Source organism: Hyperoodon ampullatus (genome assembly GCF_949752795.1).
Source record: "Hyperoodon ampullatus genome assembly, chromosome: 11".
NCBI lineage: Eukaryota > Metazoa > Chordata > Mammalia > Artiodactyla > Ziphiidae > Hyperoodon > Hyperoodon ampullatus.
In genome coordinates, this window is record NC_136924.1 from 101,657,365 (window position 1) to 101,675,378 (window position 18,014).

Sequence of the window (18,014 nt, forward strand, 5' to 3'; positions counted from 1 at the left end):
TGACAAGCTGATTTTATTCACTTATTTTTCATGAGTTCCTTTTGTTGGTTATCTGTTTCAATGACCGTCCCTCCCAAGGAAGATAAGACAGCCCTGGCGGTTTTGTTTTTTTTTTTTTTTTCTTTTTTTTTTTTTTTATTAGTTTCTGCTTTATAACAAAGTGAATCAGTCATACATATACATCTGTTCCCACATCCCTTCCCTCATGCATCTCCCTCCCTCCAGTCCCGTGTAGCGTGAGTTCTGGCAGGTAACAGCCCCTGAGGAGCCGTCGGGCCGCAGGTGAGCAGTGAGCAGCTCCTGAGTGAGCAGCAGCCACTCCCCAGCGCGCCTGACAGCACAGGCCGGTCACCACAGCTCAGCACACACATGCCTGCTCCGCGCCTCTCCTCCAGTCCCCTTGGGGCCAGAGACGCCTCAAGGGATGCTCAGAAGGGCATTTCAACTGAGTGCCTAGGACCACCAAGGTTCTCCTTTCTGGCTAGAATCTCCTTCCCCTTCTGGGTGGAATTTTCCTTTGGAGAAACAGACGTAAGCCCCCGGGGTGGGGGTGGGGCTGCCTTTCCACCCTCCGCCCTCACACCTTTGGGGTGACCCTCACTTGCACCCCTCCCTCTGCTGTCCTTGTGTCCGCCTCCCTCATGACCCCCATCTTCCTCTTCCCAGCTCTTCTCTTCCTCAAACCCAATTCCATTCCCCCATTTGTGCCAGACCGAAATGGAAACTGGGCTTAAGAATTGCTTTTGACCGTCAGTATTTCCTTCATGTGCCCTCACATCTGTGGCACCGACCCTCCGCTGTGTGTCTCCCAGTTGACACGTGCTTACTTAGACCTTGCGTCTCCCTCCCAAGAAAGCACGTCATTCAACCTTAGAGAGCCAGCAGTTTACAACAGCTTTTACTTTGACCTTAACATTCCTTCCCTGCAGCCACCCCTGGCGGCTCTGCCCGTCAGCACCTCCCAACCCCTCCACGTCCGCAGGGCCACACCTCAGTTCCTGGGATGTGTGTTTCTCCTGGTTGGAAGAGCGGCTAGAAGGATAATGAGAACCCCCACCCCTGAACGCATGCCGGCTGGCTCCTGGCCACGAAGGCAGCGTCAGATGTCTCTGGAAGCCCTTGAATCGCGTATTCCCAGCTGTCTCTGTGGGTACCAGCCTCACATTTATCCTCCCACCCTAGGCTAACTGGGGTCTCGCCAACAAAGCCCCAACCCCCCAGACCCCCCCTATGACACCGTGACATGCTCACAGCTGAACTACTGTCTTGTCTTGCAGATCAAATCGAGATGAGTTTAGAGACCATTGAAGTAGAGAAGCAGAACTGGTGGGGGTGATGGCAGGCGGAGGGGGGATGGCAGGCGGCGGGGGGATGGCAGGCGGCGGGGGGATGGCAGGCGGACCCAGATCTTCAGGTGGTTTGGGATGGAATTGATATCAGATCCACTCCCTGAGTTCTGGACAAGAGTTTTTTGGTTTTTTGTTTTTTAAAGCAAGGCTTCTGTAGGAGGGTAGCCAGTAAAAGGTTCACACATTCCCGTGCTGTTGCTTTTGACTCGGTTCAGAGGGATGTGGAATTTCAGTGACCGATACATAACCGTTGTCTCAGCGGCAGCCGTGGGGATTGGGCCCTTGTCCAAGGGCCTGTTTGGACTCAGCCTTCCCTGCAGGGAGGCAGGTCATCCGCACCTTTCCAAGCCAGCCTGGCCAGGAGACGCAGCCACGGCACACAGCTGCTCTTAAGTGCCCTCAAACCGCCGAGCACAGAGAACATCCTGGAAGATAATCAGGATATCGAAATCTACCGCCTGGCCCTACCTCCCCGCCAACCCTGGCCTTCCAGCTATGCAAGAACGGGGGCCGAGAAAGAGGAGAAGAAGGGAGAGGCAGCAGCCCCCTTTCTATGTGGTCGGGAGCGATTTCCAACAACCTCTCCGTTCTCCAGAGACAATGGGATGTAAACTGGGAAACACCCCACCGGTTCTGGCGTCCGTCTGTCCTGGAGAATCCTCTTTGCAGGCTCTGGTGCCCCTCAGTCCCCTCGGCTCCCACGGGTGGTCTAGAGAGAGCACCCCAGTGAAAAGGAACGGTGAGGACGTTCCGGAAACAAAGGCTTCATCCACTGAGGTGGTGCTTCTCATCTGGGCCTGAACCTGGGTCGGAAAGGCAGTTTTCCAGAGCCACCCCAGGTCTTTGCCGGTTGAACCATACAAGGTGACCCACATACATGTGCCCAGGTGAGGGCAGGGTCTGTCCCCGCTGCTGGCCTGGGGCCTCTCTGACAGTGTCCCACCTCTGCCCCACATGGGGAGGGATCATCTCATTTCATTCCTACCAATTGCAAGAGCAAATTAAGTGAATTGCCCTGATACCCTAACCCCTTGAAAATGACCAGATCATTGGAAAACAAAGATCAGAATGGGCGGCTGAGAAACGGGCTGCACGCTCCCGGCTCGTGGACACGAGCTGGCGGCAGGCAGGGTGCAGGGCAGGTGATCTCCTTACCGAAAAGGTAACTCAGGGTCACCGGGAGTGAGTCTGGGGAAGCATCCGAAGGGGGCGGCTCAAGCACTCGGGGCTCCCCGTTGATCCTGCCCTTAGAAGGTAAAAGTGATGCTCGGTGGCCCCTCAGGACGTTCTGGGGGAATCACAGCGATCGGCGGACACACTCGCCCGTCTCCTGGCCACCCGGGCATCTGGGGGTGACCTTGGGCAGCAGTGCACCAGCCAGTGGTTCTCTGTGGGCAGGGCTGTGCGACAGGCCCCTTCCTGCACCCTCCTGTAGGAATCACTCTGGGCTGCCTTCTGGCTTTGTTACGATGCACAGTTACTTTCCAGCCCGTGGACCTTGTAAGCACAGCTCCTCCCATGAGGACAGGCGCACACGAGCGGCTGACAGGTGACCCTGCCCCGGCAAGTCAAGAGCAGCCTCTGAAGAGCAAGGCTCAAGGCCCAAGAAAAAAACAAACCCGTGAGTCTCCACATTCTCCCCAAGTGAGGCTCTTTGGACGCTGGGTTCCCAGAGGCCCGTCCTTCCTCTCTCCACGGCCCTTCTTGTCTCCTGTCATAGGGATGGATCATGAGGGTTACTGGGGAATTCCCTGGCGGTCCAGTGGTTAGGACTCGGCACTTTCACTGCCGGGGGCCCAGGTTCGATCCCTGGTCGGGGAACTTAGATCCCACAAGCTGCGCAGCGCGGCCGAAAAAAAAAGCGTTACTGAATTAATACATAGTGTTAAAATAACACAATATGCTCAAGGTGATTAGAACAGACCTAAAGGTAAATCTTCGAGTAAAATATGACTTACATAAATGAGGTCTGAAATGGGAGCATAAAAGGCCAAAAAAAGAAAACGGCAGTTAAGACATTTTAAAAGCCCAAAGGAAGGATTCTGAATGTTTAAGCAGTAAAATAAGTAGTTTTCATTTTTTTCACGGGGGTTAATTCGGTCGGGCCAGGTGACCCAGGCAGGTCCTCTAAAGCACCCCCATTCTGGTCCCATTCGGGATGGGGTTGACCCAGAAGACCTTCAGTCATCTGCCCAGGGCTCTTGGAAGTAATGGGCAGCTTTGGTGGTTTTCAGGGTGCATCCAAGAAGGGAGCAAGGCTAGAGCCTGCTGGGTGCTCGGCCTAGAGCCCAGCACTAAGTGCCTGTGGACTCACCTCTGTGCAGACCTCACACCCCTCCCCCACTGAAGCCCGGGAAACATGGGGCTCCTCACAGGTTAACACCGGGGCGCAAGCCCCTGACCAGCCTGGAACTTCGTCCATGCGTGCGTGTGCGTGCATGTGCGTGCGTGTGCGTGTCTGTCTCCGTGTTCTCTCTCGGCCTGCTGGCCAGATCCTAGACACCCCACCCCGTCCAGGCACGTGGGTGGACCTGGCAGCTGCAGCCCGTCGTGAAGCAGAGACAGATCTAGACCGTGTTCGTAAACGACCAGAAAGGTGTCCAGTCCCTCCTCCTCCTTTCCCTCACCCCGTGTCTCCCCCGGTCCCCGAAAAGGACACCTCCCAACCTGCAATGGGAACAAAAGGAATTTGCTGAGAAATCTGTTACCAAAGAAGTATTTTTCAGTTTGCGAGCAAATGTCTGGTTATGCACATTTCCGTCCTTCAAAAACCCAATTACATGTTCTCCTTGTTTATACCTTGAAAAAAGAAACACAGGAGCAACTCTCTGAAAGTGGAGGGTAAGAGTGAAGTCGTGACCTTCTAGAAGGAGTTGGCAGCTCAGGCGGCGGGGACCAGTCCAGACTGTGCTCTGTGTGCGGGGCTCAAGGGCAGGGCACCTTCCCGGATGCAGCTCAGGGCTGCTGTGGGATGCTCCCCTGAGGCCAGGCCCCCCGGCCCCTGCCCCCTAATGAGCCCAGAGTCAGACCCCTGAGAACAGCTTCTCGGGGTGTTAACAGTAATGTCCTAAATTGTGTGCAGGGCTTTCAAATTTAATAAACAGATCCACACTCGTTTATCTCAGGCCGGTGTCTAAGGTCCACACCCGGGGATCAGGTGCCTAGCAGGCCCTCCTCCCTCCTGAGCCTCAGCTTGAGGGCTAGCCCCACTGCAGAGGGGGTAACCGAACCTCAGTCTTCCCCTGGACCTGGGGGGCCTCTGCCCCTGGGCTCCTTTGCTCAAATACACGTGGGCAAAGGGCAGCCTTGGGCACAGGCAAGGTCTCTCGCCTTCAGCTGGCGGCGCCGGGTAAGCGCGTGCAGTGTCAGCCCCTGGAGGCTATCTTAGGACACACGGCTAATTAAGAACAAACAAAACCTCCATCCTCAAAATCCAGAACACCTCCGTGATAACAGGTGTGAATTAGTAGCTAATCTGTAGCCAGAGATGGTTCCGGGCAGGAGAACACCCAGCGTCCTCGCTGGGTGGGCGTCCACTCTGGCGGCGCCCGGGCCCTGCCAGGCCTGTGCCATGTGCCCTCCACTTGGCTCTCTTGCCCTCTCCTGCCACTGCGTTGCTCCTGTGTTACCAAGACCTAGAACGCCGGGCGTCTTTGTTGGAGACTCATTACAGCTCATCTCTGTCTGCCTTTCTTTAAAGCCAGCTGAACATACCCAATGCTCTCCCTTTATGGTAAGACCGAGCCTCCAGACCACGCTCTCAGCTTCTGTGACCCCCTCTAACATACCCACTTCCCCCACCTGACCCCCAGCATCTTGGAACCCAGCCCCCGATGCATGTTGCCCGTGTCTGCCGTGCGCCTTGCCTGCCTGGTCTGTAGCTGTCGAGTGCTGTTGGTGCGACATTTCCGTCCTTGAGCTTTCGTGTGGGTGGCAGTTCACCATGACCTTGACTGTCTCATGAGCCACTGGGAGAGAATCGGACCCGAGGGCCATTTCCTGTTAAACGTCCTGAGGACTCTGCTGGCTGACGTCCCCACCCTGAATCTGACATGAGGTTTGCACGGGGCACCCACAAGTGCCATGGCGAGGCCTCTGGGAAAGAGGAAGGAGAGGTGACATAGCCGGAGACGGGGAGGTCCTCCTAGTCACCAGGCCGCCCTCCAGCTCTGAGTCAGGGCCCCAGTAAGCGGTTAAGCTGGGTTCATTACCCAGAGAGTGGCTGGATGTCCTATCACCCCGACAGTGTTACCTGTGAGGGACATTAAAACTAGGCCACGCCCGCTTCACTGCAGCAGACCGTCTGGTGGGGCCGCTTCTGCTCTAGGAATCTTTGGCTAAAGTGATAGAGAGGCCGACCAATGTGACCTTGAAGTCTCCTTGGAACAGCTGTCTCCAAAAGGCTGCCGTCACAGACTTCAAACGTGGGCCAAGCATGAGTTTTTAGGAGGGCCGGTGAGTGGGTTGATTTCCCGAGCCCCAGAAGTCAGCAGACAGAGGCAAGATGGGTGGGGATGTTTCCTGACAAAGCCCACGACCATAGCCAGAAGGGCTGAGCCTGACATGCTGCCCGTATGTCACCGGCCAGTGGAGCCTAAGGCACCTGCAGCGTCGGGAGGGCTCTGAACCCAGGACGAACTCAGACTGCAGGCTTGCGTTTTGCTTTTTAACGAGTCAGATGCAGATGCCTCTGCGGCGCCAACCTCGCAGACTCTTGGTGCCCAGCTGAGTTCCGTGTAAGCTGGCGCTCTCTTCTTCTGTCTCCCTTCCCGAGCACCGTGGGGCTGACGGCCGAGTTCCAAGGCCCTGAGCCTCCTCAGCCCTCCCTCTGGGGGAGCACCACCTCCTTTTAACGAGAGAAAGTAGAATTTCACGTAGGTACACGGGTGACAGAAATGCAGAGAGGAGGGCCATCAAAGACTTCAGAATGCAGACAGGTGGGACCCGGGGGCCAGACGGCCTGCTGCCGGGGCCCCCCCAGCCCCCGTGGCCCCCAGCCACCAGCCCGCCCCAGGGGAACAGCTCTGGCTCAGAAGGAGAAGGATAGATGCAGCCCGCCCAGGGAGGAGCAGGATGTGCTGGCGCGTGTAAAACCCGCCCCCCCTCGGGGGGCTTCTGTTCTGATCAGGGTGAGGAGAGAGGCCCCTGGAGCCCTGGCCACAGGGTCAGAACCAGGAGCCGCAAGGGCTCCGGCGCTGGTGGGATTTTCGTGGGCGTAGCCAGGCCGGATCTGACCTGGAGACGGTCAGAGATGAAGCCAGAGGAGTGGGAGTTGAGAATCGGGGCCCACATGGGGCCCAGCAACTACCCGGAGATGCCTCCGAGCAGGGGGCCTGCAACAGGAACAGTAACAGGAAGCCCAAAGGTCCATTCTCTCCTGGTGCCCACGGGGCTGGGGGCTGCACTGGCTCTGGGGAACCGGCCAGCTCCCGGGGCCACCACCCCAGCTCTCTGGCCGGTGTGGGCAGGAGGAGGGTCGGGTCAGTTTGTGCTGATTGTCCTCAGATCTGGAGGAGCGGGTGACAGGGCTGTGTGTCTGGCCCCTGACCCCCGGCCAGGCATGCGCCGGCCCCAGGCTCCCCCAGGCCCAGCAGCCCCGGCCCCTGGCCCGCTCCAGGACGCCCCTGGGGAGCCCACCCGCCCTGAGCAGGACCCCTCAGTCCTCTCACAGCAGGGAGACCCATCCAGGGCTCACGCTCCACTGCCTGGGCCTCCACCGCTCCCAGGCCTGTGCAGCCGGCGGGCCCAGGGCAGAGGGGAGCGGAGGCAGCAGGGACTGCGGCTCGGGCACTGTCGCGGAACCCACAGCCCGGGCCCATCCACAGCCGTGGGGGGAGGTGGCACACAGAGTGCTGAGGCTGGGCAGCCCCCGCCCCACAGGACCTCCAGAGCGCCGGTGCCGCTCGGGACGCCAGACCCTCGGCTGAGCCAAGCAGGCGGGCAGCAGGGGCACCAGGGCGGCTCTCGGCCTAGATTTCAGAGCAGATGGAATTTCTAGGGAATCGCCTGCCGCCCCCCACCCCGGGGGCTTAAGACCAGGGATGCTGGGGCAGAGGCTTGGGGCCTGGGCATGGCCGGGCGCCGCAGACGCCTGGGGCTGGGCCTCCCCGTGGGCGCCGGGAGAGTCGAGTGCAGCCGCCGCCCGCCTGCGCGTTAACTGCTGTGTTAACGGCCCCAGAACGCGGAGGAGAACTCCCGCATCTCCATCACCTTCTTCCGCCTCTTCCGGGTCATGCGTCTGGTCAAGCTGCTGAGCCGTGGGGAGGGCATCCGGACGCTGCTGTGGACGTTCATCAAGTCCTTCCAGGTACCCCCCGGCCCCCCTCCCAGGCCCCACCTGGGACGATGCTCCCAGCTGAGGGGAGGCTGCAGCGTGCTGCTTTCTTCTCTCTTTTGTGGATTTGCCCCGAGACCTGACTGCACAAAGGGGTTTTGGGGTGGAAGAGATTTGAAAGCCGTGGGCAGAGGTGGCCCGATGACCCCTACAGCTGCTCCCAATTTGGGTGTTGTCAGCCCGGGGCTGGCACCCTCGTCCCGGCAGTGGTTCAGCAGGGTCTGCTGTCCACACCTGCTTAGGGACTTAGCCGGACTCCCCGGGACCGTGGTGTGCCCCGTGTGGGCCCAGGGCTGCCAACTGGGGGGCCAGTTCTCTGCCCCCAGCACTCGTTTCCTTCTGTGAAAGCAGAATGACGGTGGCCTCAGCCGTGGGTGACTGTACCGGCCCCACATGCTCACCCACCCCCGACATTTCCTGGGCGCCACTGAAGGTGGAGCCCGAGCGCCCACCAGGCCGGACGGCCTGTAGCCCCGCGGTGCCACCTAGTGGTGTGCGGGCTCCATCCAGCCCGTGAGCCGCGAGGCCTCCTCCCCGGGGGGAGGAGGGGGGAAGCACACCGAGTGAGTAAAGCGCAGAGACCGGCTGCGGGCAGGCACTGCCCAAGCATCGTGTGAGCCTTAACTCAGCCAGGCCCCAAAACCCCCTGAGGTCATTGCTTTTCTTCCCATTTTTCAGATGAGGACACTGAGGCTCAGAGAGGTTAAGCCCAGCCCAGCTCCCACAGCTACAGTGGTGGAAGCGGGCTTGAGCCCAGGGTCTCGCTTTTGTCTAGTGCCCCTTCGTCCTGCCTTTCCTACACCTGGCGGAACAGCTTACAGCTGTGAGGTGGGGAGGGGCGGCTGGGTGTCCCCCACGGCCCTCCGGCTGCACGAGGACAGGTGGGTGGCGGGAGGGTGTTCTGCTCTTTCTAGATTGTTTGTACCAAGGGAACATCAAGCCAAGTCCCGAGCTCAGAGCCCACCTTTCTGGGCGGACCTCCCCAGGTCCCAGGTGCTTGACCCCCAGGCGAAGGGAGGGCTCGGCACCAGGCTCAGGCTCCTCCCATTTAGTGCCCAGAACGTCCGCGGGGCTCCTGGAAGTGCCCCCCAAGCCAGGCAGCAGCTGGCGACTGAAGAGACGCCGCCGGGGAGGGGTCCAGCCACCGGTCCCCCGCCGACGTCACGGCGTCTGTGTGCCCCTGCCAGGCCCTGCCCTACGTTGCCCTCCTGATCGTGATGCTGTTCTTCATCTACGCCGTGATCGGGATGCAGGTAGGACGGGCTCCCGGCTGTCGCCTCAGGCCCCGCCCCCAGCCCACATCCCCTGACAGCCGCCCCTCCTTCTGAGGCTGGAAAGGTCACCGGAACTGGAACTCTCCCCCCACCCCGTGGTGTCCTGGGGGTGCACAGCTCTGAGACCCTCTCTCCCCGTTGCCCCTGGCCCAGGTTCCACTCTCCATAGGGAAAAACTCCCCCAAGTTATGTGAAGGGCCTATTTGCTAATTATTCCTCAATAAAGTATTTTTTAAAGAGGAAAGAAAAATAGTCTCAAGAATCTGCAGCCAAAAAAAAAGAAAAAAGAAAGAGGAAGGCCAGTGAGCCTTGTCCCTGCACAGATGCAGGTCAAGGTCTCAGCCTCCATCCGCTCTCAGCCCCCTCCCGCTGGGCCCAGGGCCCCTCCCGAGGGCCGAGGGCACTTTTCTTGGGTGCTTGTCCGGAGTGGGGTCCTGGGATCAGGGGCTGGACAGGGCAGCTGGTACCTGCCCCCGCGAGGCCTTCCAGGTCACAGAGGGGACTGTTCAGCTTATGGGCCAGCCCGTCCAGGGTGAACTGTGACCCCTGAAGAGACCATTGAACGATGGGTGGGAACCAGGACCCCTCTGTCCGCAGCTCACGGACCCCATCCTCTCCCCCTACCAGGTGTTCGGGAAAATCGCCCTGAATGACACGACAGAGATCAACAGGAACAACAACTTCCAGACCTTCCCCCAGGCCGTGCTGCTCCTCTTCAGGTGAGCGTGCAGACAGGCGCGGACAGGTGCACACGGGGACACCTGCTCGGTGCGGCCCTGGCCTGGGCGCACGACGAGAGCTGGGGCTGGGGGACTGGGAAGCCCCCTGACCGGGAAGCCTTCCTTTCACTGTCGTTTATAATGACTGGACACGGCCCCCGCTGCTGACCCTGGAAGCCAGTAGGGATCAGAATCAAACTCCAAGAGCACCCTGTTTCGAAGCTGAGCCAGGCCTGCAGCACACTCACTATGTGACCTTGAGTGACCTTAAGCAAGACAGCAGATGACTCCGAGCCTCAGTTTCCCCCTCAGACAATCCCAGCTGCCAGAGTTGGTGCCACTGTCTGGTTCAGTGGTTCCGTCCACGGCACTTAGTTCCCCCCTTGGCTGAGCCGGTGCCAGCCTTCACCCTCTGGGGAGGCCGCGGCCACAGGTACAGCTGGGGGAGGGGTGTGTCCCGCCCGACCCCGAGGGAAGGAGTCCGTGTGGCAGCCCCATGTCCTTCCTCCTCTGGATCCCAGTGACCCCTGGGCTGCCCCTCCCCTGGCTCTTCTCACCACCCTGCTCATCACAGCCTGGGCTCTGGGACCCCCACCTGGTCCAGGGCTGGTGGTGATGAGAACTGTTCACTCAGTCCCTGGACCAGATGATGCCTAGAGTCCATTCCAGCACCTGTACTCTCCATGCTAAGGTGCTGGGAGAGGCATTGAGCCCTTACCGTCCCCTGGGGTTCTTTCCGAAGATCCAGGGATCCTCCGCATCAAATAACCCCACCTTCACTATGCTCTGTGGAATCCTTTCCCCACATCCAAGCCCACGAATCATTATTGTTCAAACTGTGTTCAATCAGAATGGCGGTCCCCTTAAATATCAGGCCGACATCACCCTCCCTCAGATAGTGGCCGTGAGAACACGGGGCCATCATAAACCACAGCCTCACAGCAACATTTACGCCTGAGCCGCATTTAAATATGGGATTTGGACACATGTGAGCCAGGGCACATGGGTCTCCCCTCTCCTCTCCTAAAGTCCTTGACGACAGGAGATAGTTTGTAAAAGAATAAGGAAGGATAAAAGCCAAGAAAGAGTGCCGTTCTGAGCCAGCAGTGCTGAGGAAGTCTTCACCGGAGGCAGGCAGATGGGATTCAGTGGACAAAGGGAGGAAAACACATCCCAAAGCAGGTGAGCCTGTGAAGGAGCGAGAGTGGCCAGGGCCTCCCCAAGCTCAGGGTCCACAGGGGCCAGGCAGCAGGACAGCTGGGGCCACAACCAGGCTGCCTCCTTGGGGACCCGCGTTTGGAGAGCGTTTGCTGATGCCCACAAGCTGAAAACAGAGCCCCGCCACCACAGCCTGGGCTTTGGGGTCTAAGAAGTGGAGCGGGGCCCCAAGGGAACCCACCCTTTAAGAGAAGCTACCTGTCCACCCCAGCTGGCAGCACGTCTTGTCTTGTCTTCCACGGTCCCCAGAGATGCTCCTGCAATGAGAACTTGACCCACAGAGTTGTGTACTGGGCTCTCGATCGCAAAGAACAGTAACAGTCACCCCAAAGGACTGGGGGAAACCATGTCCAAAAAGAAGCCACCACGCTCACCTAACAGATGAATGAACCCATCAGGAGGAGAAGAACAGGGAGAGGAAAAATATTTGAAAATAAGCATCATTTGTGTCTTTAGAGAGATGATAGAACCTGGCACATCTGTTCAAATTAGAAAGGAGTGGGGGGAGGAGGAGAAGTTGTTATTAATAAGAACAAATTAACGAGAGGATTAATTTAATTAAAGAGAGAACTCAGAAAATATACAATTGTTAAAATATTTATTTATTTATTTATTTATTTATTTTTGGCTGCACTGGGTCTTCACTGCTGCACGTGGGCTTTCTCTAGCTGCAGCAAGTGGGGGCTACTCTTCGTTGTGGTGCATGGGCTTCTCATTGCGGTGGCTTCTCTTGTTGCAGAGCACAGGCTCTAGGCATGCGGGCTTCAGTAGTTGTGGCACACGGACTCAGTAGTTGTGGCTCGCGGGCTCTAGAGCTCAGGCTCAGTAGTTGTGGCGCATGGGCTTAGTTGCTCCGTGGCATGTGGGATATTCCCGGATCAGGACTCTAACCCATGTCCCCTGCATTGGCAGGTGGATTCTTAACCACTGCGCCACCAGGGAAGTCCGAGCAACATTTTTTAAAATTCACGAATACCAAGAGTTGACTAGTCTAAATTCAGAATAGAAAAGTGGTTGCGGTGGTGGGGGCATGGGATGGGGAGGGACTGGTAAAAGGGCACAAACTGTCAGCCATAAGGTGGATGAGGTCTGAGGTCTAACCTATAACATGGTGACCATAGTTGATGACACTGATGGTATCACTGAAACTTGCTAAGACAGTAGAACTTAAATGTTCTCGCCAAAAAAAAAGAAAAAATTAAAAAAATCTATGAGGGGATGGATGTGTTAATTAGGTGGGAAGAATCCTTTCACAATGTGCACGTCAATCAAATCATCATGATCTACGCTCTAGCTTGCAGTTTTATTTGTCGATTCTGCCTCAATAAAGCTGAGGAAAGAGCTGCCGAGTCTGTAGGGCAGTGACGCCAGGGGCGCCAATTGGGCAGACGCTTGGAGAACAAGCAGCGCTCAGTAGGGTGAGGACACACCTGCCGTCCACTGGCACCTCCACCCCGAAGCAGGCGTCTGACGGCCCTGTGTGGTGACTGCAGGCTCCTTTGTGACAGCAAGACAGCAAAGAAAGGAAAAGCCTTAGCAGGGCGGCGGGGTTTTTTAATGGTATATTCATAGAGGATCTGCCGCAAAGGGTGAATGAACCAGAGCTAAAACGTATCCCAATGGCTAAATCTCAAAACTTAACATGGATTGCAAAAGGAGGGCCTTTGCCGGAGATGGAAACAACCTAAGTGTCCATCATCGGATGAATGGTAAAGAAGATGTGGCACATATATACAATGGAATATTACTCAGCCATAAAAAGAAACGAAATTGAGTTATTTGTAATGAGGTGGATGGACCTAGAGTCTGTCATACAGAGTGAAGTAAGTCAGAAAGAGAAAGACAAATACTGTATGCTGACACATATATATGGAATTTAAGAAAAAAAATGTCATGAAGAACATAGGGGTAAGACAGGAATAAAGACACAGACCTACTAGAGAATGGACTTGAGGATATGGGGAGGGGGAAGGGTAAGCTGTGACAAAGTGAAAGAGTGGCATGCACATATATACACTACCAAACGTAAGGTAGATAGCTAGTGGGAAGCAGCCGCAGAGCACAGGGAGATCAGCTCGGTGCTTTGTGACCGCCTGGAGGGGTGGGATAGGGAGGGTGGGAGGGAGACGCAAAAGGGAGGGGATATGGGAACATATGTATATGTATAACTGATTAAATTTGTTATAAAGCAAAAAATTTAAAAAAAGGAGGGCCTTTGCAGAAAAGGTACAGTTTGTTATCTTTCACAGAAAATGCTCAGACATTCAAAACAATGCCGTATGGTTTCCTATGTAGTAGATGTATCAGCACTGGGGGGCTGACAAACCCCAGATTCAGTTTAGTGGCTCCCCACCCCGGGGAGGAGAGGGAGGGGCCTTGTGAGCCGCTCTGGGGCGTGGTCTCTCACCAGGTGCGCCACCGGGGAGGCGTGGCAGGACATCATGCTGGCCTGCATGCCAGGCAAGAAGTGCGCCCCCGAGTCGGAGCCGGGCAGCAGCGCCGAGGGGGAGACGCCCTGCGGCAGCAGCTTCGCCGTCTTCTACTTCATCAGCTTCTACATGCTCTGCGCCTTTCTGGTGAGCCGGGCGGGACCCGCGGCCTTGGGTGACAAACGTGCAGTCCCGGGCCTGCCGCGCCCTGCGTCTCTGCAGCTCACGCTCAGGGGTGCCCCATCGGGGAGGCCGGCCTAGAGGGCTGTGTCCCTGGGATGGTCCAGCCGCACTGAAGGGAGGGGGCGAAGCTGGACCAGAGTGAGCTCAGCCAGCAGCCTTCTCGTCCGTTCTCAGCTCTTGTCGTGGTGGCGTTGTCCCCGAGGACAGGAGGCCACTTAAACATTTCTGGCAGTTTGATGAGGAGCGAGGGGAGGGTAGGGGACAGTCACCCCCAGCCCTGGCAGCCCCGCCTGGCGGCTGGGTGTGAGGGAAGCTGCCAGCCCACAGGTGGGGTTCACCTGCACAAGCCCAAGAGGAGCTGGGTCAGGTCCTCATCCAAGAGAGCCGCGTTCCAGGGGCCGGTGTTTTCAGTGGGCCACTTGGGCTGTCTTCAGAAGCACTGGCTTCTGCCGTGCGTGGCCTGCTAACCACGTGTGCTGGAAGGGCCTCCGAGGGCATCTCCCCGCGCTCTCCGTTCTCCACAGATCATCAACCTCTTCGTAGCTGTCATCATGGACAACTTTGACTACCTGACAAGGGACTGGTCCATTCTGGGGCCCCACCATCTGGACGAATTTAAGAGAATCTGGGCGGAGTACGATCCTGAAGCCAAGTAAGTCCCCAGAGGGAAACCCAGTCCCCAAAGCAGCAAGGGGATTGCGTGACCACACCTGTGGACGTGGGTCAAGACGGGTTAGCGCTGGGTGAATCCACAGCAAACACTAAACTGCACAGGCCACAAGGGTCAAGTGTCAGGGCCAGCGACAGGAGGGCTTTGGCTGAGTCAAGAACATGCCTGCTGTTTTCAGCTGAACAGGACAGGAGGGCCTAGTGTTGGAATAACCAGTAGGTACTCGAGTCAGGATGTCCGGGGCCAGGCAGATCCTGCCTGCCTTTCTGCCATAGGTCCATCAACCCAGCCACCACGTTTGGTTGACACTCTGGAAATACCTTTTGGTCAGACGGTGAGATCATTGAAGCAGGAGTAATATTGAGAATTTCATTGCCTACCAAAATCCCTTCCACCATGAACATAGCACTGATGGAAAATTGTTCCTTAAAAACCTAAACACGTGTATATACTGGTTTTGGAGTTTTGCCATGCAGTTTTGCAACTCAGCACCAGTTTCATCACTCGGGTCCAGCCGTGGAGAGTTCCTTCTGCAGGGGGATCCCCCGCCCTGGGTGCATGAGTCCTGGGCTACTGGCCGAGACCGCCGCACTGACCTTCCCCCTGCTCCTGCCTCTTCTAGGGGTCGCATCAAACACCTGGATGTGGTGACCCTGCTCCGGAGGATTCAGCCCCCCCTGGGCTTTGGGAAGCTGTGCCCTCACCGCGTGGCTTGCAAAGTAAGAGATGAGCTGGGCTCGTGGAAGACACGACCTGGGAGGGACGATGCCTCTTGTGACCTTGGTCAGGACGTCAAGCCTCCACAGGGATGAGGACAGTATTTTACGAGCCTAAAGAAAGGAGCCAGAGCCAGAATAAGCATTAGGGGTCCTTCCCACAGTGCGTTCTCAGACTCTGAAGGAAACACGGGGGGACACACGCACACGCATTTCGAGGCACCGCCCACTTTGGCATCCTCCTGCCTCGGGGGTTCTGCGGGAGGGCCCTTCGGGAACCGGCTGCTGTGATGACCATCTCCCCCGACCCCGCAGCGCCTGGTCTCCATGAATATGCCCCTGAACAGCGACGGGACGGTCATGTTCAACGCCACCCTGTTTGCCCTGGTCCGGACGGCCCTGAGGATCAAAACGGAAGGTAAGGTCATCCGGGGTCCCCGGGAGAGCCACCGGGAGACCTAGCAGACCAGCCGGCTCCTGCGGGGTGTCAGAGCCTCAGCCCGGCAGTAACTGTCCCCTCTGGGGTATTAGCGGTGCCAGGTCTGCTCGTGTGCCCTTTGCTCCTTGAATGGCCACCTTGCCTGTAGTTTTTAGAGCTCATCCTGGGTGTCACCTCAAAGTCCTTGGGTGTAGTTCAGAGAGCAGGAGATGAGTGTTACCTGAAGCAGGGCTGAGCCCCATCACAGTGGGATTTCACTGGCTGCACGTGGGTCTCAAGTGTTCAACTCTACCTTGCAAGTTAAACTCCTGTGTCGGTCGGGAAGGGGTCAGAGCAGACGTGGTGACTGGGGCTGAGGTCGGCCCTCGCGCGCCTGCGTGCAAGTGCTCAGCCAGCCGGCAGGTGGGGGTCCGAGCCCCCGTGCTCCCTCAGGGCCCCATGCTCCTCATACGGGGCTCCCTCACGGGGGGCGCCGTGCTCCCCCGTGTTGCCTGGCGGGAGGGACCGTCTTCCAGGTTGTACGACAGGGACCTGCGGCCAGCAGCTTGGCTTCGATGGCCCGTTGTCCTTACAGCTGACTGGTGCTCCTGAGCCGCTCTGCAAAGGCTACAGGTGCACCTGACGAGATACAGCTGCTTCTCAAAAGCTCCCAGCTTCCTCCTGCGATTCGCAGAGTTGGAGCTTGTTTGAGACGCTGAGTCCCAGTCCCAGCCCCGAACTCGGAACGTGCATCCTGCACCAGCCGCAGGGGATTCACGTGAGCAAAGTCTGAAACCCACCGGCACAGTAATTAGAGGAAACTCAGGTGGGACCGGCAGTGTCGCCTTTCCCTTCTGATGTTTGGACCTCAGAGCCTCAGGAGGCTGGAGCCCTGGGCGGGGCAACAGGGGACTGGACCCTGATATCGTGTGACGGTCAGTGAGTCTCCCTCTGCCTCAGTTTCTTCATTTGTAAAACGAGAAAGGTGGGGACGTGTGGAATTCAGTTCAGTGGACAAGCCAGGAGGTGCCTTCTCTCAGCTAAATCCTTTCAGAAAATAACAAACATCCTAGATGAAGGAAAAGAACAGGGCCAGCAAGATGCATGTCAAAATAATGAGCTAATCTTAAAAAAAAAATGTAAAAGTTCAACTTCTGCTGCTGAACTAAAAAGAAACTAAGGCTGAAGAATATGCTCTCAGTAGCCAAGGCCATAACTCAATCTGAAACAGGTGTGAACAGGCCTATTTCTGCCGACAAAAGGATGCAACACACATTTTGTGTACGCGTGTGTGTGACTAGAGGGAAACCTGGAAGGAAGTTTGCTAACGTGTTAGCCTTGATTGTCGTGAGCGGTGGAACCAGACGTGACTTCACTTCCTTTACCTTCTTCCTTTACTTTTCCAAATTTTCCACAATGACTGTGGTTACAGTTCCATCCAGGAGGGAAGGTTTTCTTTTTCAAGGAGGGAAGATAAAAGACTCCTGGAAGGAACGTGTTGTGGTCCTTAAGTTTTGATGTAAAGTGAGGATATGAATTTTCATCCCGTGGAGGAACGAGAAGCACTGACGTTGGAGCCACGGCTCAGCACCGTCAAGATGCTCGTCAGAGCAAACCAAGTCCCAGACAAAGAATCTTCAACCTTAGAGCCAGACACGCACAGCCCATCCTGAGGAAACACTCTCCCGAGACCAGGGGAGAAGCCAGCCACGCGGGGACTAGTCAAGCCAAGAATTAAAGGAAACTTCAAACACACAGACATTTGTCCACTGAGCAGCACCGCCCCTGTAGCTCAGAATTCTGCATTGTTCACGTTAAATTCTGCTAGATGGGTAGATCTCATGTTCAGTGTTCTTACCACCATAAAATACAATTTAAAAATGAAAAAAGGGCAACTTCCCTGACGGTCCAGTGGTTAAGACTCCGCACTTCCACTGCAGGGGGCACAGGTTCCATCCCTGGTCGGGGAACTAAGAGCCCGCATGCCACGCAGCGCAGCCAAAGAAAAAAAGGAATAGTTCCGAAAGGGCCCACAACATCAACTCGAGGCAAACCTTCATCAGAGACAAGCACCCTCCCCGCCTGCAACAAACATGTTAAACTCTTAAGTCCGGGAGACAAAGGTGAGTTCTTAGAAGCAACTACAAAGAAACTGGAGAAAGCCTCTAAATTTGGGAGACTAAGTCCCACATGGTCCTTACCCTTCAGGCTGTGAGCTGGGATATTTGGAGAGAAATTAGCACCTGCTCAAGAGAACCAGCAATGTCCCAAGCCCCATCAACCCAGGATACAGAAGGAAGATGTCCTGAAACACTTAGATGACATGAAGCAAGGGTTATGAAGTTCGAGGTTACATAGATCACGGTGAGAATGAATTAAGGCTTGGAGAAAAGTGACAGACCCTTTTGGACGATGTGTCATTGTGCAGGTCTGTCGTAACAAATTATCACAAAGGGGGGGCTTCAAACAACAGATATTCATTCTCTCACAGTCAGGAGGCCAGAAGTCTGAAGGCGAGGTGCCAGCAGTCAGCGGGGTGGGCTCCTCCGGAGGTGCGGAAGGGGTCCGTCCCGGCCTGTCCTGGCGGCTGGCGGTGCGGGCAGTGCTGGGCCCCCCAGGCACGTAGCTGGGTCTCTCCGGTCCCTGACTCCGTCTCCCCCCGCCCCCCACTGTCTTCTCTGAGCATCTCTGTGCATCCCCTCCT

At 56.8% G+C, this 18,014-nt stretch overlaps 1 protein-coding gene across 1 annotated transcript in view; it reads left to right on the top strand.

Annotated features, from left to right (window-relative positions):
- The window catches only part of CACNA1C (calcium voltage-gated channel subunit alpha1 C), a gene marked incomplete at its 3' end in the record, with an annotated part of 148,632 nt that overhangs the window by 116,942 nt on the left and 13,676 nt on the right, over positions 1-18,014 (top strand). The window contains exons 26-33 of the mRNA XM_079714279.1: positions 5,050-5,082; positions 7,528-7,656; positions 8,871-8,936; positions 9,585-9,676; positions 13,305-13,470; positions 14,031-14,158; positions 14,799-14,895; positions 15,208-15,310. Coding sequence (XP_079570405.1) covers positions 5,050-5,082; positions 7,528-7,656; positions 8,871-8,936; positions 9,585-9,676; positions 13,305-13,470; positions 14,031-14,158; positions 14,799-14,895; positions 15,208-15,310 — 814 coding nt within the window. The remainder of the gene's footprint in view (positions 1-5,049; positions 5,083-7,527; positions 7,657-8,870; positions 8,937-9,584; positions 9,677-13,304; positions 13,471-14,030; positions 14,159-14,798; positions 14,896-15,207; positions 15,311-18,014) is intronic.